This window comes from Sinocyclocheilus rhinocerous, unplaced genomic scaffold (genome assembly GCF_001515625.1).
Source record: "Sinocyclocheilus rhinocerous isolate Xijiao unplaced genomic scaffold, SAMN03320098_v1.1 scaffold1474, whole genome shotgun sequence".
NCBI classification, from domain to species: Eukaryota; Metazoa; Chordata; class Actinopteri; order Cypriniformes; family Cyprinidae; genus Sinocyclocheilus; species Sinocyclocheilus rhinocerous.
In genome coordinates this window covers 221,145-248,801 of record NW_015655412.1, presented here as the reverse complement: position 1 = coordinate 248,801, position 27,657 = coordinate 221,145, and the positions used below count along the sequence as shown (strand labels likewise).

The window sequence follows — 27,657 nt, the reverse complement described above, 5'->3', positions numbered from 1 at the left end:
TTTGCATAATTAGCATGTTATTAGTATGTTGCTCGCATTATTAGCATGCTGCTAGTATGTTTTTAACATGTTTTAACATTTTAAACGAACCAGGTAAAACCACAAAGAAACTGCGACTTTACAGGTACTAAAGAAATGCGGTGGAAATGGCGCTCTAACACAGCCAGAATATACAAAAGACACGTGTTCAAAATTGCCGCCTTAACGCGGGCAAACAGTGTGGGCTTTTGGCCCTGTCCGCCTTCCATAAAACAGTGTGGGCTTTTGGCCCTGTCCGCCTTCCATATTGGACAGGGCTCAAAATTTGCAACGTCATTGATTGACGCGTTCCTGTCGTCGCCGGGTTATGACGTGCTTTGAGATCGCCATCATAAAGTTGCAGCACATTGCTAAAGACAGACACGAGTGACATGAGCTCTTAAGCGACATTATTCATGAGGTTATAACGGCCTGCGACGCGTCTGTGTTGCTCGTATTGTCGTTTAGAGCTGTTAGTGATTTCGCGGCGGTGTGTTTGTGTGCGCTGAAGGTGAGTCGTCGCGTGTTCAATACCACACTTTGTGGCACATGACATTAGGATCACTGTTTACATGCGTGGTTTGTTGAGTTTATGTGGGATTTTAATGCATGTCTTATTAAATGTGAGTGTAGGAAGCGTGTGGTGATGTGTACATACATGTACTGTAAAATTGCCGCGCGTAATCGCTCTGTAAACATTCAAAACACTAATGTACTATATGATTATTTAGTGTTTCTGTACCGGCTTACTGTCCAGACGCTCGCTTTTCATTAGCAGGTGTTTCTGGTGGGTCTTTGATTCTTGTAAACCTGAAGTACAAGCACTTCATTCTAATTCAACTTCAGACACAAAACCACCTAACGTTAATAAATAGCTTATTAATATATTCATAGATTTATTCAGGTTCATCACAGGAATATTAGTGCAATCCCTTGCTTTCTTAAGCTAAGCAAGACTTCCTCCACTCTGCACTTCATTAGTGATGTTATCTAGAGTTATATTCCTGTCAGGACATACATCATGGCCCCTAAAACTGCACAGCAAGCCCCCATGTACATCAGGTGTTGTTCTGTAAGAAGCCCTGAGGTGGTCTTCATGTCTCTCTCTCTCTCTGTGTGTGTGTGTGTGCAGGCCGATGGCATCTGCCGGGGATGGCAGCGTGGACTCTAAAGCGGAGCTGAGCGCTCTGCTGGAGCAGTGGGAGAGAGAACAGCAGGGAGGCACAAGCGAACTGCTCCACATACTGACCAAGTGAGAAATGCTGCACTCACCCCACATTAACACTTACTGTTACTGCACCGTATCACCTGACCCCGCATCAGTTACTGTAGACGACCCTGTGCAGTGTCACCTGACCTCACATCAACAGTTACTGTACAACACTGCGTTAGACTTGCCACCAGACCTTAAATACATATCGCTAAAGGACACCTGGGGCCTGATGTATAAACGCTGCATATGCACAAAATGGGCATGGGAATGTGCATACGCAATTTTCCACGCACATATCGGGATTTATAAAAAACAAACTAGACATACGCACTCTTTTACTGGAGTGAGCGAAATAAGGAAGCAAACAGATTGATTTTTAAGTCTATTTGACATACACGTTTAGATTGAATATGACACTCTGAATAATGAAGTTAAGCACTGAAATTCCATGAAATTATTATCCAGATATTACAGCATTTGTATCTGAATTGAAACAGAAATATTTGCAGTGGACGTGCTGCTTTCGAACAATTTTCCTAATGTTTTAATCACAGTTAGGATTGCTTGGCGTATGACAATTCTGCTTTAAACTGTGTTCTAAATAGCAAAACTCATGTTCTGAGAAAATACTTCTGCACGAATGATAATTGATGTGAACGTGATTCGTCTGATGGCTTTGGAACACAGATGGTAACGGCAGACATAAGGATGCACTCGTTGGTCAAACAGTCCATTGGCTGGGTTGAACAGGTCCGATGACAGTAGAACTGTTCTCAGGTGTCGCGCACAGACAGCAGCCTAATGATAACCCCTTTGGTGCTCTTCCCAATATTGTGACAAACACCATATTTACAAGAGAGAATTTGAAGGAAAATGTTTTGTTGTTGACACGGTGAGTCAGACAGCTACACTGCACAAACATAAGGCCTATCTCTTTCCATTAAAATATAGGCTATAAACATTCTAAAATACGTTTATCTTTTAGGAAAATTGCATAAATTAGAATAGTGATGTCTCAAAACACATTTATAGTCCGAATATCATATTTTCCTAACGTGTTGTAGGCTACCCTTAACTGCGTTAAACATGGTGTCACGTGGATGGGATATGCATGGAAATGATATGCAGATGAAGATATTAAAACTAGGCATTGTAAGCTCCAGAAATGGCTGTTTCGGGGAGGAGACGGGGTGGAGATGCACGTACACACAATCTTCCGCCGACTGGTATTACAAAGGCTATTTTGCGCAGTTTCTGGCGTACGCATGGCTTCATAAATCTGAAAACTTTTGTACGTATGCAAAATCTAGCTTTTGTGCGTACACACACATTTAGGATGAAATCTACGTAAAGTTTTATACATGAGACCCCAGCTGAAGTTCTGCTGTTGCATTCTTATGCATGAGAATTAGGGCTCTCCAGCAATTTCAATTTTTAATGTAATTAATTACGTGACGTGCCGATTGATTAATCTAAATAATCGCATATCAGTTTAGTTTTTTCGATTCGTTCAAACTTTACGAATGAGTCACTAAATCATTGAGTCACTCGATTTGTTTAAAACCATGGGTTCATTTTTGAGTTTGCAAAATTGAGCAAAACATTCAATATTGAAAATATTGTGTCTAAAAGTTGACAATTTTAACTATTGGAATGTTTAAAGTACGTATCACATTTTAAATATTTGAGTGAAAACAAAAACGCACTATTGCTTGAATTGCTAAACTATGCATGATAAAAATGCAAGACAAAAACCCATACGGGGACATTTTTGCACTCGTATCTTAGGTGTTGCACCTCCAAAACTTTCGTTTGGATCAATTTATGTCAGTAGCATAATTAAAAAACTAGTACAGCATCTTGGACCATAGGTTTACACAAGCATGTTACTGTGCCTGAAAAAAAATGTCTGGAAGTTGGACACTGACATTTACTGCAAACAAGTTTCAGTTAGCTTAACGCAGTACACATAGCAAGGTTTAAAAAAAAAAAAAATAATGTAAATAAAAAGAATAGAGCACGCTAGTGTTAGAGGCCTTTTTTTGCTTTTGTTAATTGAATAATAAATAAAAAGAAAACAAATAGGTAGAATACAAAAAGAACCGTGGGTCATGCGTGAGAATCCATCTAGAACAGAAAATGAGTTTATTTATGAATGCCTCTCAAGTGTTAATGCGGTCATGTCAGTGGTGTGTTAATAGTTGTTTTGATCTCTGCAGGATTTCGGAGCTTGTTGAAAGGGAGACGGAGGAGTATCACAAGGCTGATCCTGACCCGTTTGATGACCGCCATCCAGGTGATCATGTCTAACACCCTTACACTGGACAGTGACATTGCTTTACTGCTGTGTTGTCTCCCGGATATAAAAATCATAACTCTGACTTTTTCTTGTTTTGCTCTGAAGGGCGGGCAGACCCAGAGTGCATGCTGGGACACCTGTTGAAAATCTTGTTCAAGAATGATGACTTTATGAATGCGGTAAGGTGGATGCATAATCATGTTGTGTTTTGAATTGTGACTGAACTCACATTTCCATCATGGATTGAATTGAATGCATTTCAGTAGCGAGTACCAGCTCGGTGGTTAACCATGCACAGCTCAACACTTGCACATGCTCACTGGTTACACACTTTATCCATTTTATGTGAATATTGTTATTATAATAATTTATATTATTATTATTATTATAAATGTCCAAATGCCAGTCTTTGTGAGTGTACATGTAAAGAATTGGTTATGTCTTAAGTTAACAGACCGTTTGGAAAATAAAATATTGATGGCAAACATTAAGTCATGCGGGACTTAAGTAAATAAAAGACTAAACTAAAATAACTTTTATGGTCTTGTTATATTTTGTTTGAATAATATTTCTACTGGGTGCTGTGGCGCTTTATATAAAGTGTCTATAAGTAGAGATTTTTGTATCTTGTCTATATGTGAAGGGCTGCTTAAAGTCTCTCTGCAGTCACCAATTTTAATTTTTATAAAAATTTTAATATTGACACCGACAGCATTAGGCATTATATGTACAGATCTGTTTTTTTATCCAAGCTGTTTACAATCGCTGGAGACATAACTGACTGTGTTTACATGAATACTCATCCAGACAGATGTTTTAGTGTGTGTGATCGTTCCAAGAGCGATAAGCCATGAAAGAGAACTCAGTACTTGTGCATTTCTTTATCCCTTCTAAATGCCAACAACTACACAGTCCTGCACACAGAATCCTGCACAGACATTTAATTACCTCAATATGATATTGGATTGATTCATTATTATTGTCACATGATAGATGTCATCCTGTTGCCTGGCCCTACAAATATATTTCGATGCAGTGTATGAACTTATGCTGCTGTAAGTAAGCCAAGCAGCCCTCTTTGGTTTGGCTGATCTTGAGTGTTTGGTTTATTTCTGTGCTTTAATAGCTTGTGAACTCATACGTGATGAGTAGCCGTGAGGTGGCGCTGAACACGGCTGCATGCAGACTGCTGTTGAACATCATGCCTGGCCTTGAGACGGCTGTGGTCTTTCAAGAGAAGGTACTTTGAGCCTTGTATTTCTCTCTTCAGAATCAGATCATGGGTTATGTAGCCTCACAGCTGTGTGTGTGTGTGTGTGTGTCCATGGCAGGAGGGGATTGTGGAGCGATTGTTTAAATGGGCTCAGGAGGCAGAGCAGCCCCTCCGAATCTACGCCACAGGCCTGCTGGCAGGAGCCATGGAGAACCAGGACATCGCCGCCAACTATCGCGAGGAAAACTCTGTACTGGTGAGTCCAGGAGCAATGCACTTCTAAACGCTGGAATAAATCGTCCCATGACACGTGTGCATTAGATCTGTGACAGCCCTGAGTCTTAGCTAGGGGTGTGTGATATGACGATTTTCTGCTTTTGAAGAAATATCGTAATATCGTGCTTAGGGGTGTGCGATATATATCGTCTGTGATAATATCATAATTGTTGTTTTAACTAGTAGTCTAGAAGTTTAGACTAGTGCGCGTACGCATTTAGAGAGTGCTCTTTTGGCTGCATGATTCAGTCTATTAAAATACACTTAGAATGATCACAAAATTCAAGACATGGGGGCAGAAAATGTGTATATTTATATAATTTCATATAGTTAATCAGTATCACACAAAGAGTGCCGTTTCTTTTCTCCAAAAATCAACATGATTTCAAATGTGGTATTGATTTTATACGGTTTAATAAACAAGAAATTCATATTAAGAGATTTACGTTTTAGATGGTGTTTTGTTCCTGAATGAATCAACCGTTTAAATGATTCGGTTCAATCGCAATGACTCACTTATTGAAAGTGAATTGCTGCCACCTACTGGCGGTTTTAATTTCACATTTAAAGTATCTCTTCATTTTTTAAAAAATAATTTCAAATATCAGTATTCTGCATTTTGTTTAAAATATCAAAACATTATTTATGCATTTGTAACTGAGCTTCTAAATGAGCTACATTAAACAGTATGTAAATGCATCTAAATGCCACTTCAGATGCAACTTCTGTGTTTTGTCTGTATTGCAGATTTCATTTGTTTGGGAAACAGCCAAAATATCTTATTATTATTCTAATTAACTGATTAAATGTAAGCATTTGACTCAAAAGATGATGCACAAAAAATTTATTTAAATGCCCATAAAAGGTAAAAATAAATTTAAACTTGTTGAAAAAGATTAATTTCTATCACTGCTGTGAACTGACCAGTACACAGAATATGAAGAATATCAAAAACTTTAGGAGTCCCTAAGATATTAGCACAATAACACACTCGAGCAAAATATCGTCTAATTATCATTATCGATAAAATCCCAGAAAATATCCCGATATCATTTTTTGTCAATATCAGTTGCAGTTCTGGCGCCTCCATCTCAATATACTGCACAACACGACATACATTCACTTCAAATGTTACCTCAGCGGTACGGGACATTGCACTTATTTGCACATTTCATTCATTTCATTAAACATTTCATTCGCATGCTGTTCTGACATGCGCTTTTTCTGAGCGCCAACACATGAAGCGTGCACACTAAAAAACAGTGTTGGACTAAGTTATCTTTATTAAGTTATACTGTCGAAACACACAAGGTTTACATGTAGCTGGTTTACATCAAGTCTGTTTTTGTTGCGTGTTTCAAAGCGAAGCGCACACATTGTTCAGGCGATCAGACTAATGAAATATTCATTTTAATTTATTTTACAGTACAATATGTGGCTATTACTGTCGTTGTTATTATTATTCTATTCTAATTTGTTTGGCTTCCTAAAACCCCAGTGTGAATGTAATTTAGACTGAGACAGTAGATCACAAATAAAAAGAGGGTTGAGTCGCCTTTAAAGTTCAGCTACAAGTCAATTCACTGACTTCTTTCTGATTTTAGTTTTCTTAGTTAAGAATAAGGGTCGGAGCTCTTAATTTTGAACTCTCAAAGTGCATTAGATAGTATAATTTAACTTTAAAATGAACAAAATTTTCATTTTTTCCCAATTCTTCATTTGTCTTTTTTCTTTTTAAATATCGCAATAAATATCGTATTGTGGACTTCATATCACAATAAATATCGTATCGTGAGATTTTGATATCGTTACATCCCTAGTGTAACCAAACAATAGCTGGTCCACTTTTTGACTTTGATAGTAGGGGGAAAATCCTATGGAAGTCTGTTTGGTTACCCACCTTCTTCAACATAACATTTATTTTCAGCAGAATAAAGAAACTCATTCAGGTTAAAATCAACTTGAGAGTGAGTATGCTAGTATAAAAACACTATGACAGATTTGACAGACAGATGACAATTTTTGTGTGAACTATCCCCTTAAACTTAATAAAACGGCAAAACACAAAGTAAAACCACTCGCTGCTCATGACCAAATAGCTTTAATGCAGTTGCTTTAATGTGAATCAATGTATAATTTATACAGTGAAGTGTATATAGTGTTTTATTTTTATATTTGTTCATTCAATATTTTGAATGCTCCTGCTAAATACACCTACTGTACCAGAAAAATAAAGCATGGTTTGATTTATTTGTATATTATGTGTACTTGTAATGTGTATCTTTGTTCATATTTTTCAGTAACAAAGGTAAAATAATAACAAAGATTATCTTCTCCCACTTTGACCGAAATGTCTGCCATTTTTTAAATTGTATATTTTGTAACTTTGTAAGGCTTTGTTTTTATAGTAAAACCTTTATAGTAATAGTAAAACCCACATGACACAGTATCGTGATAAAATCGTGATATTATATCTTATTATATATCTAGTCTTAGCTAAATGAGTGGCATTAACGCAATTATTATTCTTTTTTATTTAAAGCTGTATGGCTTTGTATGTAGAAATTAAGAGTATGGAGTGAATATAAAGATGAAAAAGTATTTATTGTAAGGCAAAATTAAAGAAATTGGGTTTGATACGGATGTCTACAGTTTTTGCTTCTGATCATTGTAATATATGAAGAAGCATAATACATTTATATTTACGTTTGTTACCGATGCAACTTCATATTGCATGAGAGGAAAGACTGAATGCAGTGATATGAAAGAAGCTAAATTAGCACAGCGATGTAGAAAATGTGTTGCCTGCTTCAGTTGCTGATGAGACCTCATTATTTAAAATCATTTGACCTGTCACCATCAAGTTTTCCAGGGATGAGTGCACTAAATAGATGGTAGCCCTAGATAGTGATATTGAATAGAACGGTAGCCCTAGCTACGGTTAATGATGGTTTGATAAGTGTAAATATAAACATGCTGTTTGTGGGCGGAATACAGTCTTCACTAAGAAGCTAAGAATTTTTTTGATGTTTGAACTGATGCTATTAGTGCTATTTAGTGTCCATATAATTGAACGGAAGCTCAAAAATCAGTGTTTGTGTCGCAGGTTCCTTTGATGCTGCAGAGACTGAGGGAGCTTCCGGAAAAGGAGGCAGAGAACAGGAAGGACAGTAAGCGTCCAAGCAAGAGTCTCGCTCCACTGCTGCCCCTGGACGAGGAGGCCGTGGACGGAGAGTTCGCTCCTAACGCTCCTAACTCCGAGAATCACGACTCGAGAAGAACCGACTCTGACGCTGAGCTGCAGCCCGTCTCTGCTGTGAGGAGCGTGGGGAGATGTAACACTGGCATGAAGGGCCTGATGAAGCCCGCTGCAGCACTCCCTTTAGAGATGGATGAAGTGTGCCCGCTCACACCTGGAATAGAGCAGCGCCTCATCCTCCAGTACCTCACCCCGCTGGGAGAATACCAGGAGGTGATTTCAACTTTATATGTAGGAAGACATATTATCATGGTCACATGACGAAATGAAACCATAGGTCTTCTGGGCAAAATAAAAGGTTTTAAAATGTATTTGTTTTGGGCACATTACATGTTAAACAAACTAAAACCGAAAGCACAATACAAAAAAGTCTAAACCATCAGTCAGACGACAGAAGGCATGTAGTAGATTGTTTGTGACAGGTTTTCCAGCAAGGTTTGATAATTTAGAGACCTTAGAAATCGTCCCTCGTACTAAGTTATAACGGTATTACCATGACAAGCCTACTCTCTGAAGTCAGTTTTTTCAGTGATATCATCTCACATACTGGTCATAAGAAAAAAAAAATACAAAATTAAAAAAAAAATAAATTGCCATTTATAAAGTCAGTTAAACTTTGTAGATCAAAACACACGTATTACTGTCAGTGATCATTTAATGGGAGTAATAATGGCCCCAACACCCCCCACATCACCCAGCTTTAGGGGACAGTTCTGAAAATATGTACGCATTTGTCAACTTCAAGTCTAAAGATTCGATATATATCTACCGAATATGCCTTAGAAGTAATGAATACTGAAAAAGTTTTAGAATCTGCAAACATATTTTCCAAACATCAGTTTTATCACCAACAAAAAATAAGCTAAGCTGTGAACAGAATCTGAGTTTGTGTTCAAACACACTTTATTCTGACTCCGTGGTGTTTCTTCCCTGAGTAGTTCCACTTCTTAAGCGGTCTTTAAATATTCAGTGTAATATTTTGCACCTCTCTTTCAGTGCAGGAATAAAATCGTGGTGTTTGCATTTGTAGACAATGGTGCATCTTTCAAGAGAACGTTACTGATCCACATGCCACTCTCCCTTTGGTTTTTTTTTCATGTCATTCCGATTTCTTTGTTTTTACACCTGTGTAAATGTCCTATTTTATTCTATTAGGATGTGTGAAAAACAATCAATGGCAGAACTGCGCTTGACGAGCTTAACGAGTTTTATCCTTGTGTTTGTGTGTGCAGTTGTTGGCTGTTTTCATGCAGCTGGGAGCTCGTGAGCTGCTGATGCACTACATGGACCTCAAACAAACGAACGACGTTCAGCTCACGTTTGAAGCCCTGAAGGTACCTGAAGGATGTCACATGCACCGCAGCTCAAAAGTTTGGACACGCCTGACTGAATGTTTCTCGTGATCACGAAAACCTTTTGATCTCAAGATTTATGCGTAAAAATTAGATTCGAGGACAAATATAAAATGTGCCTACGTGTGATTTGCTTTGTAAAGTTAAAACACCTTTTAGTTAAGGTGCTGTAAGCATTATATTTTAAACTCACTTTTGCCATAAAAATAGCCTTTAAACCCTCTAACTCTAGCACTCTCTATTCTAACTCTATTTTATATATTTATTATAAAAAATCACCCTCTAACACTAGCGTTCCCTATTCTTTTCTATTCTATCTACTTGTTTTATTTTTATTTTTTATATAAAAACCCTTGTGTACTGCGTTAAGCTAACTGAGACTTGTTATAGCACTTGCATATCATTGCTCTTTTGTTAGTTTTGATTGCTTCTATTGTCCTCATTTGGATAAAAGCGTCTGCTGAATGACTAAATGTAAACGTAAAATGTGGAATATATTCATGCTAAAGAATGAGTAGTTTTGTCCTCCTCAACTTTAGACGGGTATATTAATAAAGCTCTTCAGATTTGCACCAAACATACCGTCTGAAACCTCCTGCAAAGCTCCTGAGAAACTCTGCTCCAGTGCACCGAGGGCAGAAGCTGCTTTAAACACAAAGGATGCTCACACCACACATCTTGATGACACCATGATTATTTGACTGATTTTTATTCTGTTCTTGGGTATCGGTTTACTTGTCCTCTCTGTCTTTCAGTATCTTGCGTCTCTCCTCCTTCATAAAAAGTTTGCGGCCGAGTTTGTCTCGCATGGCGGAGTGCCAAAGCTACTGGAGATCCCGCGACCCTCCATGGCTGCCACCGGCGTCTCTCTGTGCCTCTATTACCTGGCATACAACCAGGACGCTATGGAGAGGGTAAGATGCTGTCCTGATACGGTGATCACAGCCAGAGCTCTTCTGTGTCTTACTGTTGTCTGTCTGGTTCCTCCGGCTTTATCAGGTGTGTATGCTGCCGCATTCGCTGCTGTCGGAGGTGGTGAGCTACACGCTGTGGCTCCTGGAGTGCTCTCACGCCTCCGGCTGCTGCCACGCCACCATGTTCTTCTCCATCTGTTTCTCCTTCAGAGCCGTGCTCGAGCTCTTCGACCATCAGGACGGGCTGCGGCGGCTCGTCAACCTGGTATGCACTTCTTTGTGTTTGCATAGGGATCATTACGGTGAGAGAGCTCAGCGCGCTGCAAATACATGCAACACAATCAAAAACAGAAACGCGCTGCAAATAAGCCACAGACCACCTCGGAAATGTTTAAGGGAACTGCAAAGTGATGAACATGGCTGGGACCTATTTATCAATGTTTGCTCTGAAAGGTGAGCTTTTTATTTCAACTTCCTGCTTGTATGAATCCTTATAGCTGCTGCTTTTTGGATATTGTAATCCTAAATAAGCTGTCGAAATACACAATTACTGTAACTGTGAAAGGTTATATAAGCTGGCTAACTTTTACAACTTCCCGTACAAAAATTAACCATAGCCTGTGGTTTTGCTATTAAAATGTATTGATTAATTAATAAATACATAAATAAATTTTTTTTTAAAAAGGTTGCTGTAGTTACACCATGGTAACCATGCATAAATTAACCATGGATTTACTAATATGGCAAAAAAAAAAAAGGGGTTAATTTTCGTTTTGTTGGGATAATTTTGTTGTGGTCTCTGCTACTTTCACGTTTCTTCATTTGTTTGTGTTGTGAGTATTTGCAGCACACGTGCTGTCAAACTGATGAAGCTGTTTTCTTGAATTAGAAAGACAAAACAACAAAAAGAGATACTCCACCCAAAAACACCAGTTACTTGTAACCAAAAACTGTTACTTTCTTCAGTGGAACTTATTTTGAGAAATGTCTCAGTTTTAGTTTTTCTACATGCATTGGAAGTCAATGGGCTCCAGTGTTGTTTATCATACAGGTTTGTAAGCACATGAGGGTGAGTAAATGATGGCAGGACTTTCATTTTTGGGTGGAGTGTCCCTTTAAAGAGAAACGGGTATAGTGAAAGATGAAGGTCAGCCTGGAAAAGGGCTGGTGGTCATTGATAAACTGGGGGTGGTGATGATATGAGGGGAGGCGGGTGCTTTGCTACCAAGTTCATATTTCCAGCCATGCTGATATAGAGCCGGTATCGCTCGAGTATGAGAGTGATATTGCTCATACATACACTACCAGTCAAAAGTTTTTGAACAGTAATATATATATTTTTAAAGAAGTCTCTTCTGCTCACAAGCCTGCATTTATTTGATCTAAAATACAGCAAAAGCAGTAATATTGTGAAATAATTTTACTATTTAAAATAACTGCTTTCTATTTGAATATATTTTCAAATGTATTTTATTCCTGTGATCAAAGCTGTATTTTCAGCATCATTACTCCAGTCTTAAGATGTTGAAAACAGCGGAGTAGAATTTTTTCAGGTTTCTTTGAATAGAAAGTTCAGAAGAACAGCATTTATCTGAAATGGAAATCTTTTGTAACATTATAAATGTCTTAATCATCACTTTTGATCAATTTAAAGCATCCTCTTTTTATTATTATTATAATTTAGAATTCATATTTTTCTATATTTAGTAGTATAAGGCTTATGCGTTTCTTCCTTTGTCCTAAATGGTTTTTGGTGTGTTTAGATTTTGCAAATTGTGTTGGAAGGACAGAATATTTTCCCCTCTCTCTTGTAGTTATGTTGTATGACGTTACCAAAATGTTGTTAAAGGTTTGGGTTTATTTGCACGTACAAGAGTAATAGATGATAAATCTCGATAGTTATTCTAATCTGGTCAAGACTGGTATTGAGACGGATGCAGAGTTTGCCTGAACTCTGCTGTAGTCTGTATGTTTCGTCAGTGTTTAGTACTCTCTGTCCTTCTCACTGGGTGTTTGTGTTTTGTAGATTAGCACTCTGGAGATTTTGAACCCAGAGGACCAGGGCGCTCTGTTGAGCGACGATGAGATCTTCTCAAGCAGACAGACTGCAAAACATACCTGCATGGCGCTGCGCAGGTATTTTGAGGCTCACCTGGCCATTAAAGTCGAGCAGGTCAAACAGTCGCTGCAGCGTACAGAGGGAGGAGCGCAGATTCACCCGCAGCCTTATTACAAGGTACATCTGTTTAACACACTACCGCTGTAATGCATTACACTGCCAGATCCTTACTACAACAGTCACATCACTGTGTGCCTGATTATGTTGTGCATGGTTTGTTGTCTGAAATGTACTTTGTGGTTGTCAGTGTTGGGGTAACGTGAGTTACGTAATCAGATAACTTACATATACATTTTTAAGTAACTAGTAAAGTGACACATTACTTTTTAATTTAGAAGAAAATATCTGACTTTTTCAAATAAGTAACGCCATTTATTTTGTTTTCACATTATTTACTGACAGCTGTCCTGTCCTCATGTTGAGAGAAATCAGGAGTAAGTGCAGAGCGTTGTGTGTGAACATGATCTTACTGTAGTTCTAGACTAAATATCAACATGTGTTTACTCATCTCACTGCACACAAACACATTCAGTGTTCCTCAAAATCAATAAAAACAGTGCAGTGCAACCTCAAAATATGATACAAACCTGCAATAATTAAATGTTAAATAACAGAATAATAAAAAATCCCATTTTATTAACCCATGTCTTTGCTCCTGACCTTCGATGATCCAATGCAACCATACTAATGAACAATTTACTTTAGATAAACAATATTTGTTTCTTTTTTTTATTGTTGAAGAGTGTTGAACTTTCGTCTCCTGAGTGCGTCCTTGTCTTTATGTAATTCAGAATGCGCAACTGAAAGGTTCAAGCAAACCCTTTACTGTACAGACGTGAATTTACATTTCCTTCAGCCTGAGGCTTATTCATTTCACTTTTGGTGTGAATTTCACTTTTACATTTGCCAGCAATATAACTTTTTATATTAAAACCAACAAGCAAGCCCAGCACTGATGAGAAAAAGTAACGCTATAAGGTAACAGTGCATTACTTTCCATAAAAAGTAACTAAGTAATGCAGTTAGTTACATTTTTAGGGAGTAACACAATATTGTAAATGCGTAATAATGTGTACTCATTGTGATGTCCCGTGTTACTTTTCAATGAATTGAGGAATTTAGGAAAGAACTTAAACTTGGAAATCTTGTCAGTTTGTGCAAGGCCTGCTTTGTACGCTAAAAATTAGGTCTCTGGGAATGCTTGTAGATTGTGTTGAAGTTTTAATTCTTTTTTTTTTGTGTGTAAATGTTCGTAGGCTTGCTCCTACACCCATGAGCAGGTGGTAGAAATGGTGGAGTTCCTGATTGAGTTCGGACCGGCGCGTTTGTACTGGGAGCCTGCCGAGTTCTTCCACAAACTGTCCTGTGTGCAGCTCCTTTTGCAGCTCATTTCTATCGCCTGTGACTGGAGAACATACTACGGCAGGTGAGGAACTGCTAAGAGTGGTGTGGGAGTAACAGATGTAAATGGAGCCTCGCAAAGTTACTTTGATGCAACAAGTTATTTTGTTTGTTTTGCTGTAAACATAGTGATGGTAAAACGAATCTTCCTGTCCTGTCAGCCGCTATTCTGTGCTCGTAACGCGTGCTGTGCAAATGTCAGATCTGCGTCACGTTCAGCAGCGGCAGCTCTTAAAGTAATAGCTGCCAAATAAACTAATAACCAGCTGCTGTGATGACCGTTCATCAAAGAACAAAAGAAAAAAGGAAATCAATAACTTTTGTAGCTTTAAGGATTCATATATATTTAATTTAGGATTTAGTGTTTGATAACTTTATTCAATTTCTGTCTATTTCCTACTTGCTGAAGGGCACAGGTAAATATGACATTTATTATAATGGGTTTATGTGAAGATTGTTTGAAGTTCACTTAAATTAGTTATTTTTTTAAAAGTCTAATAAATGTTCAAATTGATAGCTCTCATTTATACTGTAATGTTGAATGGCTATAGTCAATGGTTAAATATTAGGAAAAAAAGAAATTTCCGAGAGACATCAGTAGTATTAGTATCAGTGATACTCGCCTTTAAAATATAAATATATATATAATATATAGTCTTTATTTCTACATTAATTTGAATATTGAATGTGAAATGCAATGTAAAAGTATATTTAAAAACAGTAATGTTAGGTGGGAATAATCGCTATTAATTTCAGAAAAAAATGTGCCATTTAATTAATTTCGATTTATCTAATTAAGATGTCTCAAAGGCTTATGTTTGTTTGTTTTCATGCACAGCACTTTTTGTTGGGAACGCTTAATCGTTATAGAACTGATAATGTGAAATTCCGTTATATCGCCCGCCCCATGCTGAAGTATTCATTTCTTGTGATACTTGTGTACGTGATTTTAACCTTTTTTAAAAACATTTAAATCATTACTAAATGCACATTTTTTTCTGGTGAATGTGCGTTTTAGGGCTGACACCGTGAGGTACGCTTTGGATATCTTGAGCATTTTGACAGTCATTCCTAAAACGCAGCTGCTGTTGTCGGAGAACGTCGCTGTGCTGGATGAGAATGGCTCCACCATCTCCACTGTTGGTGAGAATCTGCTGTTCTGGTGATAATGTACTTGGAAAAACACATGGACAGTGTTGCTTCTACTTAAACAAGCCCATCTTCATGCACTTACGTTCTAAAATATGTAGCAGGAGTTATTTTAACCATTAACAGTCTCCCTGAATAGTAACATGTCTAGTTTAATGGCATAGACATTTGAGGGAAACTTATCACACTGTGCTTAACCCTGGGTCATTTTCTGTTGAAATCCTTCATAACTGAAGCAGTGTTTCACGTCAGTTTGAAAGGGGTTCACATCACTTAACCCTAGGCTATGACAGCCTGCACTAGAGCGGGGCATTTAGAAAGGATTCAGTGTACAAGACCAAACTATGATTGAATTAAATAAATGTGAGTGCTTTTCTACAGGCTTGTTGTTTCAGAGCTGTTCAAAATCAGTGAATACTACATATCTCTATTGATTGCTTATGATGTACTGGTAATGAATTATATATAAGAAATAGCATAAATAATACTGTAATATGTTGTAGATAGTTGTAAGAGTGCATGTTTTATCTCCTTTTTTAGTGAACCGTAAAGCCTGATGCTCCAGAAGGAGAAACCATGCATTAAGAGCCGGGGGTGAAAACTTTTGAACAGAATGAAGATGTGTAAATTTTCCTTATTTTGCCTAAATATAAATTATTTTTTTTTTCAGTTAGTGTTGCCCTTCAGAAGCTACAGAAGATACATAAGACAAAATAAGTTCAGTTTTCCCCGATCTTTAAATTTAAGAAGTTTTCACTTCCAGGCTCTTAATGCATTGTTTACTTTTGAACTATTATTTTCTCTTGTGGACTATATGTAAACGTCTTTCATGCGAAATATCTTATTCAGGTCAGTACTAAATAAAAAATAACATGCGTTTTGTATGATCCCTCTTATTTTGATAAAATAATTAACATTTTGCAGATACTGCAAAGTGTATGTAAAATTGACCACAACTGTATGGTGAATAAAGCATGATTACTTTCAACTTGAAAGTTACCCTGATTTTCAGTTGAATGTGTGCTCCAGTATGTTTAATTAAATGACAGCGTTTTTTTTTTTTATGTGAGATGCATGCATTATTTTAAGGTTGTTTGGAAACTATACCCTCGATAAGTGTGTGTTTGTGTTCTGCAGGTATGAGCATAGTGCTGGTCGTCGCAGAGGGTGAAGTATTTGTAAATGACGCAGAAATCCAGAAGTCGGCCCTGCAGGTGATCATAAACTGCGTCTGCGCTCCAGACAAACGCGTCTCTAGCATCGGCAAGTTCATCTCGGGCACCCCGCGTCGCCGTCTGCCACAGACCCACCGCGCCAGCGAGAGCGTCCTGGTCAAGATGTGGAACGTGGTTCAGTCGAACAATGGCATTAAAGTCCTGCTGTCCCTGCTCACCATCAAGATGCCCATCACCGATGCCGATCAGATTCGCGCTCTGGCGTGCAAAGCCCTAGTTGGGTTGGCACGTAGCGCCGCGGTGCGACAGATCATCAGCAAGCTTCCGCTGTTCAGCAGCGGACAGATCCAGCAGCTGATGAAAGAGCCTGTGCTTCAGGACAAGCGCAGCGAGCATGTGCGCTTCTGCAAGTATGCAGCAGAACTCATAGAGCGAGTGTCCGGAAAGCCGCTGCTGATCGGCACAGATGTTTCCCTGGCGCGGCTGCAGCGGGCTAGTGTCGTGGCACAGTCACGCATTTCGTTTCCCGAGAAGGAGCTTCTGTTGCTTATTCGGAATCATCTTATGTCTAAAGGTCTCACAGACACAGCAACAGCACTGACGAAAGAAGCCGAGCTGCCCATGGGGCTGCATGCTCTGGCTCACGCTAGCGTGCCGCCGTTCACTCCCGTTTCTGTCGCGACGCCTCCTTCACCCGCCGCTGGCATCCCACGGACTCCTCGGCTCACTAACGGAGTCGCGGCCCGTCTGGGTGGCCACACCCCCCACGTGCTTCCTCTTCACCAGCCCCGCCCCTCCACCTCACAGGCTCCGCCCCCTCCACCGCCTGCAGTCTCCCACCACAGTAATGGCTCTCCGCTCATCGGACGCATAGTGTTCTCGCGAGAGCGGCCGTCACCGTGTGCAGCTGCGGGAGGGAAGAGGCCAAAAGTGTTGCGGCAGAAATCTGATCATGGTGCTTTCAGCCAGAGTCCGGCCATGAAAAAGCAGCTGGACAGACATCTGCCCTCTCCACCAACTCTAGACAGGTGTGCCTCCCTTCATTCAGACTGTCGTTTCATACCCAAGTTTTTAAGCCCATGTCAAGTTAGGATGTCTGCATTGTACTGTGAAAGCATGCTGTAACTCTTTGAACTAGAAAGTTCCTCCATGCTGCAAAAAATTTGTTGTTGCAAAAATGACTCCATGAGTTGAGTCTCAAATGAGTTGAACACATGACTGCCCTTGTTGGTAATCAGCAACTTTGAGAATAGGTACTGTTAGTCTTAAACAAAAGGTTCTCCCAAAAATGAAAATCGTCATTAATTGTTTTCTTCGAAACACAATTGAAGATATTTTTAATATTTTTGCATCATTTTTGTTCCTCCATTGAAAGTCCACACAACCAAAATGTTCACACAACAAAAAGTTGATATGATCGCATTTTGATCCAGGTCTTCTGAAAAAATAGGATCACTTTACGCAAGGAATGGGTTTAATTTAGGCTTTTTTATTATATAATAAACATTGATCTACATGCATGCATAGAGCACATCAAATATGGTAAACAGTTCTTTTTTTCTTTTTCTTTTTTTTCTGTTGAAACTAACCCATTGCTTTTTCTGTCAGTTGTATGTTACTGAACAGTGACTCTATCCAATAAAATGTGTTGAGCTTGCATAAAAATAATTATTAGATGACACTGTGAAAGTAGGCACTATTATTTCTGAACACTGGAAGCAATGTGTAAAATCTGTCAAACCATGTGTGGTTACTTGCTTTTGTAGCACTTGCTGCTTTCCATATCCTTCCGAAGAATTCCCACATTTAAAACATGAAGTTTTGGGGGGGACACTCATATTTTGGCAGTTGAGTTTGGTGTTAATGTATTATGCATAACTGTGTCATGTGTTCTCATTTCCAGTATCATAACCGAGTATTTACGAGAGCAGCACGCCCGCTGCAAGAACCCAGTGACCACATGTCCTCCCTTCAGCCTCTTCACACCGCATCAGTGCCCAGAGTCCAAGCAGAGACGCCAGGCACCCACCAATTTCACTCCTCGCCACACACGCAGGGTCGTCTACCCCAAATACGGTGGGGTTGATGGAGGCTGTTTTGACAGGCATCTCATCTTCAGCAGGTACAGTTACACTGATCACACTGATGCTTTGATCAGATATGAAAATATGAGTCAGTCAGTAGTAGAGAAGTAACGATTACCGGTTTGACGATAAATCATGATAAAAGTCCCCACGGTTAGTATTACCGTTTCATATTTTAAGTAAACCTGTAAAGTTCATATATTAAGTAAACCCATTAAAACCGTATTCGATTACTGTGATTTGAACAACTCCGGATTAATAAATACTATCCAGCACAGTTTTAAGTAACAGTCTCACATGTGCACAGCACGCAGAGTAGTTGCGTTTTGCGTGAAAACATGGCGTAAAGCTGGGGCCCTGCTGTAAATTTTGACCGGTTGATGAAAAACAAGCTTATGTGGATTCTACACATTTAAACAATTCGGATATAGTGCATATAATCATTTATTAATCAGTTATCATTGTGACTTAACCCTTTTCTTTATTTAAAGGCTGAAATGTGAGGTTTACCATTTTATGAAACCTTTTCAAAGTTTTATTTGAACATTTCCTACATGTTATTAGATTAACTTTTGTCAGTCATGTTGTCATTTAAAATCCGTACATCATTGATAATGTTTTTTTTTTTTTGGTGGTGTGTTTGTTTTAGTCATTTTATTTGTTGTTTGTTGATTTTTAAATATAAAGCTTGGTGAAACGATTGTCAGTACCTTTTGAACATTTCCAGCACATTTTAACAATACCGTGATAATTTTGTTTACTGTAATCGTGATAAGAAATGTTCATACCGGTACATCTCTAGTCAGTAGCCAAGTCCAGCACGGTCCTATCTGTGTTGTTTGTTAATGTTGTTGTTGTTATTAATGAGTTAAGCTCTTTTTCGCCATCTTGAGTTTCATCTTGCTAATCGAGTGCTGTTTGTGACCATGTGTGCAGGTTTCGGCCCATCTCTGTGTTCAGGGAGGCTGAGGAGGATGAGAGTGGCTTCATGTGTTGTGCGTTCTCAGCGCGAGAGCGTTTCCTGATGTTGGGCACATGCACCGGACAGCTCAAACTCTACAATGTGTTCAGTGGACAGGAGGAAGCCAGCTACAGCTGCCACAGCTCAGCCATCACACACCTGGAGCCCTCCAGAGTAAACACACACACACACACACTCACTCATGCATCTCGAGTTCTTCAACTTTCTCGGCCCAGGGCTCTAATACAACAACATGCACTGTACAAAAAAAAAAAGTTGACCTAACTCAAAAAAATAAGGCAACCTATCGCAACTTAAAAACTTTAGTTCATCTAATGGTTGTTAATGAAAAGTCAGTCTACTGAGTGTTAAAAGATCTGTTAGAGCAACCAAATATTTTTTTAGCATTTATAATGCTAATCTTACTTTAAGATTTGTTTATTTTCAAATCCTTCTACATAATATGGGTAGTATTGGCCTCTTTACACTAAAGGCAAGCATTTATGCTGATAGACAAATGTATTGATTTGCAATGAGATGCACATATACAGTACCTCAGCACATGATTCTCAACCATGGTGAGGGTCAACAAATGTTAAATTAGTAAAAATATGAACTCTGATCCACATGACAGCTAACTGTTCGCTGTCCGGTATTGTGAATGTCTGTTGATGTCTACCTCCTTTGCTACGTGTGTTTTCCTGGTTCCCTTGATATAATTGAAATCCCCTTATTGATGTACTCCTAGTCTCCTCGTTCCTCGCTCTGCGCTCCCTCACAGTAGCACCGTGACAGCATGCTGGGAACTTGTGCAATATTGTTCAATGTAAAATTGTTTGTTCAGATGACTCGATTTGAAAAGTTGGGAGAACATTTGGATATGTTGTGAACAAAATACTTGAGTATCTAAGTAAGGTAAACAAAACAACTTTTGCTGGCGACATGTTTAGAGTATTTTTGTTCAGTTCACACAAAAAATGAAACTGACTTCTACTAAAAATTCTTTGTTCGGGCTACTTTTTTACATTGGTTAGTATAACTTTTTGAAAGTTGGATTTGTTACAGTGTGCTTTTAGTTGTGCTTTAACACCTTTCAAAAAGTACCCTGGCTATGATAGATTCTGCCTGTTGTTGCATGTGAGTTTTGTGGTTATATAGTTGGCCTATAATTGCAGTATATATTGGTATTTGGTTGGCATGGTCCAGTAAGGCAGAGCTTGATACACTGAACGCTTTGGCAGATCAAGTGATTCATGCACATCTGATGGTGTTTTTCCTCTTCGTAGGACGTAATTCTGCATAAAAGCTGCTCTGACCCACATCAGCCATTAGTATCAAAGTTTGCAGTTGTAATTGCTGTGTAAATGCGTTTTTACGGTAGATGCTGATATATTGTCTGTGTGTCAGGACGGTTCCCTGTTGTTGACTTCAGCTTCCTGGAGTTATCCTTTATCTGCGCTGTGGGGTATGAAGTCCGTATTCATCATGAAGTGAGTCAGCATGCTCATAAAAACGAATTGTTAAAGACTTGAAATTAATATTTTTTGATCATTGATCACCCCTTTTTTTTCTAGGCATTCATTCCTGGATGATCATTATGTGGAGTTCAGCAAACTCTCTCAGGACAGAGTCATAGGAACAAAAGAGCACATCGCACACGCAAGTCACCCTTTTACTCGGTTTTGTGTTTGTTGTTTTCCACTGACCTTCCGATTTAGAATATCAGCATATCAATGTGTTAAATAACATGCAGTTTTTATGATCCTTTTATGATTGTTAACGTTTTGTGGATTCTGCATGGTGGATGTAACTTTATGACCTCAGCTGTGTATAATAATTATGTTCCAGCCTGTTGTCATGCATCTTTGTGTATTTCTGCAGATATATGACATTCAGTCTGGACAGAAACTCCTGACCCTCAATAACCCTGACCTAGCCAACAACTACAAGCGCAACTGTGCCACGTTTAACCCCACGGATGACCTGGTCCTGAACGACGGTGTCATGTGGGACGTCCGCACCGCTCAGGCCATCCATAAGTTTGACAAGTTCAACATGAACATCAGCGGCGTTTTCCATCCCAATGGTTTAGAGGTCATCATCAACACGGAGATTGTATCCTTTTCTGCTCAGCGAACCACTGGCTGTGGCTTGTTATTTGATGATGATGTTGTTTGTTTTCTGATTCTTCTGTTGTTGTTAATGAGATTTTAGTTAATTTGGTAATTACTTAATTAACAATAGTTCATTATTTATTGTACAAAAGGGTGCTAGGATGTTACTGGGATGAAGTGTTAATGAGATGTTTAAAGGGTGAACCTCTTCTTGCTGCATTGTTTCTGAAACGGTTTGCTTTAACTCGCGCTCCAGTGGGATTTGAGGACGTTTCATCTTCTTCACACAGTACCAGCACTAGATCAGTGTCGGATTGTCTTCAACAACAATGGAACTGTCATTTATGGAGGTGAGACGCGCACGCGCATGTTTCTTCTCTCTCTCACACACACACACACACACACACACACACTCACTCTCGCACACACACTCACTCTCCCTCTCACACACACACTCACTCTCCCTCTCACACACACTCGCACACACTCTCACTCACTCTTCTGTAAATTGCGTGCTCTCTTGCTTCGGATGAGATGTCTGTTGCATGTCGATGTCATGGCATTTTGCTGATGTTCTGGAGTGTGTTGTAGCCATGTTGCAGGCTGACGATGAGGATGACATGATGGAGCAGCAGATGAAGAGTCCATTCGGATCGTCCTTCAGGACCTTTGATGCCACTGATTATAAACCCATCGGTATGATTATATCTTCATTCTCTCTTCTCTGCATCTCAGTTCATATATATTCAGCTTTTGTAAAAGTTGCAGAGAATGTTTGATATCTCTGTCAAAATATGTATTTCTGTAACTAACAATTAAGCAGACAGATGCATCTAGTAAGTTATGCACTTGTAAAGGAACTAGACATTTGTCTTTACAATGGAGAGACAAATTTAAAACGGTTCGATTAGTAGCATGGCACATGCTTTGAAAATGACCTAAAATGTGTCTGTAACAAGGTTTTTGTAAAGATTTTTGTAAGATGGTGAAGCTGATGAAGATCTTGATAGTCTGTTTGCTTTCTCAGCCACCATTGATGTGAAGAGGAACATTTTTGACCTGTGCACAGACACTAAAGACTGCTATCTTGCTGTCATTGAGGTATGGTGTGTTTTTATTTTTATTTTTTTTTGATTTGGTTAGCTAGTTATTGTGTTATGCCAATAATACCTTCACTCTGGGACTTTGTACTTAATTTTTTTTTTTTTTTTCTTGTTCAGTTTAACAACATTGAATAAAAAATGTAAATATCTTTACAGTACTAAATTCTACAAAGCTACGATTCTACTTTTATTTGAACACTGCATCCATGTCATATGTGACCCTGGACCACAAAACCAGTCATAAGGGTCAATTTTTTGAAATTGACAATATTTGGCTGAGATACAACTATTAGAAAATCTGGAATCTGAGGGTGCAAAAAAATCTAAATATTGAGAAAATCATCTTTAAAGTTGTTCAAATGAAGTTCTTAGCAATGCATATTACTAATCAAAAATTAAGTTTTGATATATTAACGGTAGTAAATTTACAAAATACCTCCATGGAACATGAAATAAAGTAAAGTAATATTAACTTGGACTTAGTATCCTAATGATTTTTGGTATAAAAGAAAAATGGATAATTTGGACCCATACAATGTATTGTTGGCTATTGCTACAAATATACCTGTGCTGCTTATGACTGCTTTTGTGCTCCAGGGTCACACATATTCATCTTGTACACCAAAACTCTGTGTTATGTATGAATGTGTGTTACAGAATCAGGATTCAATAAATATGGACACTGTGTGTCGGCTGTATGAAGTCGGTCGCCAGAGACTAGCTGAGGAGGAAGAGGATGAGGAAGATCAGGTGAGACTGATGCAAACCACATCATTTATGTTTTAACCGTTTGTGTGTAGCAAACTGAATTACGAACTCATTAATTGTGTGATATCAAAACAATTTTAACTATTAGCTGTGGAAGCTTTTGACCAGTCATTGCAGTGTAGCCTAAATAGTTAAAATGTAATAAGAGAATGTATTGACCTTCGCTATCAGTGGTAGAGGCCGACCGATATATCGTTTTGCCGATTTTATCGGCCGATATGAGCCTATCGCAGATATATCGTATCGGCGAATATGCCACCGATATGAATGTTTTTTTACAGAACATAAAACGCAGATAAAATGCTTGTAAATGGTGTAATTACTTAGTTTTGCTCCATTGTTTGCTACTGGCGACCTGGATGAAACGCTTTAAAGCTTAAGTGTATGGAATACCATTGAAACTTTGAGCGGCCATATCTCCGTAACGGCGCAGAGAATCCGCACCAAATTCGGGGATCCCTTCAACTCGAGGAACCCTCTTGAACGCCGAATTGAGTGTACGTCTTGAGGCCCCCTTTCGAATGAGACCACCCTCGCGTCGATAGCCCCCGGGGTCCGGGAAGTATGGGTGGAGATCCGCCGGCGCGTTCGCGAGATAGTGACACCAGCCAACACTTTCACTTCAGTAAGGAGGTCTCTTGTTCAGGCAGCAGCATTCAAGCGTGGTCTTATTCGACCGTAAGTGCCCTGCGAAGTGGACTTCACATGATATTCCGCCATGATTCCAGTTCCAAGGGAACGTACACGTTACATTCAAAGGGCATTAAAGTGCGCGTGACGTGAATTTAAATTGTATTTATTTACAGAGGTATAATATTTCACACTTCTCTAGTAAGTTTCGTCTGTGTGTGAAGACAGTAGCGCAAATCTGTGAATGAATGTTCTGAAGTGAAATAAAGTTGAATAAACTTCAACTTTACTGTTGAAGAAAAAACCCATATCGGTCGGGCTCTAATCAAGGGGTTGTTCTTTGTTATGAAAAATAATATAATATAGGTTTAGAAAAGTTATGAAAAGAGTATATATATAACTATAAAGCATCTCTACAGAAGGCAATAATGTCATTATTCAGCTCAAGGTGTGCACTGAGAACCAAGTATGCAATGAAAGACTTGATGTTCATTTTAGTTTATGACCACCTTCACCATTCTTTTGAGAGAATTTAAAATGAAAATTTGCAATGTCTACAAAAAAATGCCTCTTCTGCTTGTGAAATGCACTGCATGGTACCACTCAAACTTAAGATCCGACTATATTGAGGATGTTGTTCAATGGCTTCAGCTGTTACTTCTGACGCTGGGATTGTTCAGAAGCTTATGCAGAGCCGCAGGTGCTACACAGAGCTGCAACAGTTTGACAGGTTTATAGTTTTTCTGGAAATCGGGAATAAGAGGATCTGCTCTTCTTACATCAGTGAGGCTGCTCACTTTAAACTTGATCATAAGACGTTTGTTTCATTCAGGAGGAGGATGATCAGGATGAAGAGGATGACGATGACTCCGATGATGACATGGATGACATCGATACCGACCCGCTGCTGGCAGAGCTGGAGAACGAGAACAACGGAGAGGAGGAGGATGGCGAGCAGGACTTTTCTCCGTCTGATGATGAGGAAGTGGCTCGCCTGCTGGATGAAGAGGCGGATGATGATGAGGATGACGACACTCTCTCTCTCTCTCTCTCACACACTCATACACACTCTCTCTCTCTCACACTCACACACACTCACACTCTCTCACACACACACACACACTCTCTCATACTCACACTCACACACATACTCACACTCTCTCTCACACACTCACACTCTCTCTCTCACACACTCATACACACTTTCTCTCTCTCTCACACTCACACACACACACTCTCTCGCTCTCTCACACACACACACTCACACTCTCTCTCTCTCACACACACACACGCAGACATGCTGCTCACTGCAGAAACCCCACGCAAAACCTTTGATTTCTATCACACACGTGAGCTCAAAAGAAGTTAAATGAAAAAATAACAAACAATACTGGAGAAAAGTCTCATGCTTTATAAAACAGGAACATTGCCTTGTTAATGAGAGATGTGTGTAATCTTGTGGTGAGAGAGGTGAGAGCTGCCTGCTCCCTACTTGAGCTCATGGTGTCTTCTGTGCAAGTGTATTTAAATGATAAATTAATCTTTTTATTAAGAATTAAGTGTTACAATTATGTATGCATCAATATGGAATTTAGCACCAGTAGCATATAAACAACTTGGTGTGACCTTAATTAACTAATTAAGCAAGTCACTGGAAATCACATTTTCTCAAATGAAGACTAGCTATCACTAATAATATATACAGTACATGCTGAATTATGACATAGCCAGTTTGAAAATACATGATTTAAAGTTGCTCTCTCAGGCATGTCCATTAATTTTTTCAGGCTTGTTTAAATGACATAACTGCGTGTTTATTGTATACCAACCGTATATTATAATGCTTGCCTTTTCTTATTAAACAGGACCGTTAACTCTTACCCCATCAGCATTTTAAAAAAAAAGTTGTCATCAGCATTTTTGATCATGTTCACAAAACTTTCATGGCTCACAGAATATTTTGATGTATGAATATCTGAACGTGCAATAAATCAAAAGAATGAACAGAGCTTGTGCGATATTAAATACGAATGAAAACACAAAGCCATAAAAATTCCATCAATGGCGGGGAGAGTGTTAAAAAGGCTAATGGAGAGGGAGAAAGGGAGCTTGAAACCTAGAAGCAAGTTAAAGATTAACTTCCAGGGTTTCACTGCAACGATGCTCAGTGGCATCAAAATAAAAGCTCTGCTTTCCACTTAGTTCATACATTTTTGTGACTGCACCATCAAAGTCATTCCAGTAGGAGTTATTTTACACCACGCAGATTGTGGTCATGTGAGTTTAAATGACTTCTGTGTGAGCTGTTCTTTATTCATCTCAACACTAGTGACAATGAGCAATAGGCCTGTTTGCATGTCAGATGTCGCTGAAATCTCGCTAATGTGACCGCACTTATATCATCTAATCACCAGCAACGAAGATGAGTTTTTCTGTTTAAAGTCATATGTGATATATCGATCAACCAGTATTGTTGACAGCTACTGTTAGTGCGCTGACGTGAAGTTTTTGCTGCTTTTCTTTCATTACTGTCATTCATTTTCTTGCGGTTTTAGTTTTTCTGAAACGTTGTTCTTCCTGTAGCAGACAGCTCCGATAACTCCGACCTGGAAGATGACATCATCCTCTCCCTGAACGAGTGATCCTCAAGTGCTCCGTGAGAAGATCTGAGAGAAATGTCACCGGAGGGCAGCAGCTGATGAGTGTCAGGTCGTGGTGTTGGATGGCCCATGTGCACGCTGCCCCAAACATGACATCTACGCACCTGCAGGAAAATTGTAAACAAACATAGTTTTATATAAGGACATCTCATATGAAACTAATGTAATTTGTCTGATGTTTGTTTTTGGTAAAGTTTTTTCTACAACGTTGCCCTCTTTGAATATCGGATCATTTTAAAGAACTTGTACTGATGGATTTCGAGAGGGTGGCATCCTTTCAACACTTGGCACATGTGCACCCGTGTTGCATTCATACATTAGCGTGTTTTGTGTTGTTTGACTGCTGTCGAGAGGGGTTCTGGGTAGCTCCGATACACTGTTTGCATGCGCAGATATGAACGTCTGGATGTGTGTATGCTCTCGACCTTTGACCTGCCCAGCACTCCTCAGGTGATCTCGAGTTTGATTTCATCTAAGCATCTGAAAATCTAGTTGCTTAGACGTTTAGTTCATCCATTTTTGCTTTTTGAATGGTAGTTTTGTTAGCCATTGCATCTGTTTCATTTTACAAGAAAGCGCTTTTAAGGCCCTTTTTGTCGGCTGATTGGATTGAGATGTTGCACCACATTTAATGAGCAATAATTTCCGTTGATTTATAAATTCACATAAAGGACTGTGAAGGCCTGTGGTACCTCTGACCTGTGCTCAGATCTGCAGCGGTGTTGGCTTCTCTTTTGGAGGAAGTTAACCGCTGCCCTTGCAGATGCACCTGTTTGCTTCTTAAACTGCTTTTCACGTGAAGTTAAACATCTTTAAGCATCTGTGTACAGCCTCCATTTACTTTATGGTTTAACTTTTTTGTTCATGCCTTTCCAAAGTAAAGATCTAAGGCAACATTGTGTACAAAATGTATTAAAAATATTTTTACTATAAATGTTATTACAATAAA

At 39.0% G+C, this 27,657-nt stretch overlaps 1 protein-coding gene across 1 annotated transcript; it reads left to right on the top strand.

Annotated features, from left to right (window-relative positions):
- Positions 1–345: 345 nt before the first annotated feature.
- Positions 346–27,657, top strand: LOC107718254 (protein VPRBP-like). The gene is made up of 25 exons (XM_016525246.1): positions 346–529; positions 1,151–1,270; positions 3,451–3,527; positions 3,636–3,709; positions 4,657–4,770; positions 4,862–4,999; positions 8,126–8,491; positions 9,511–9,612; positions 10,386–10,544; positions 10,630–10,809; positions 12,571–12,780; positions 13,920–14,089; positions 15,083–15,207; positions 16,351–17,416; positions 18,292–18,510; positions 19,409–19,607; positions 20,841–20,923; positions 21,008–21,092; positions 21,315–21,548; positions 21,804–21,897; positions 22,139–22,243; positions 22,575–22,648; positions 23,308–23,400; positions 24,881–25,106; positions 26,632–27,657. Exons 2-25 carry the CDS (start codon positions 1,155–1,157, stop codon positions 26,688–26,690), a joined length of 4,368 nt encoding a protein of 1,455 aa, XP_016380732.1. The 5' UTR covers positions 346–529; positions 1,151–1,154; the 3' UTR covers positions 26,691–27,657.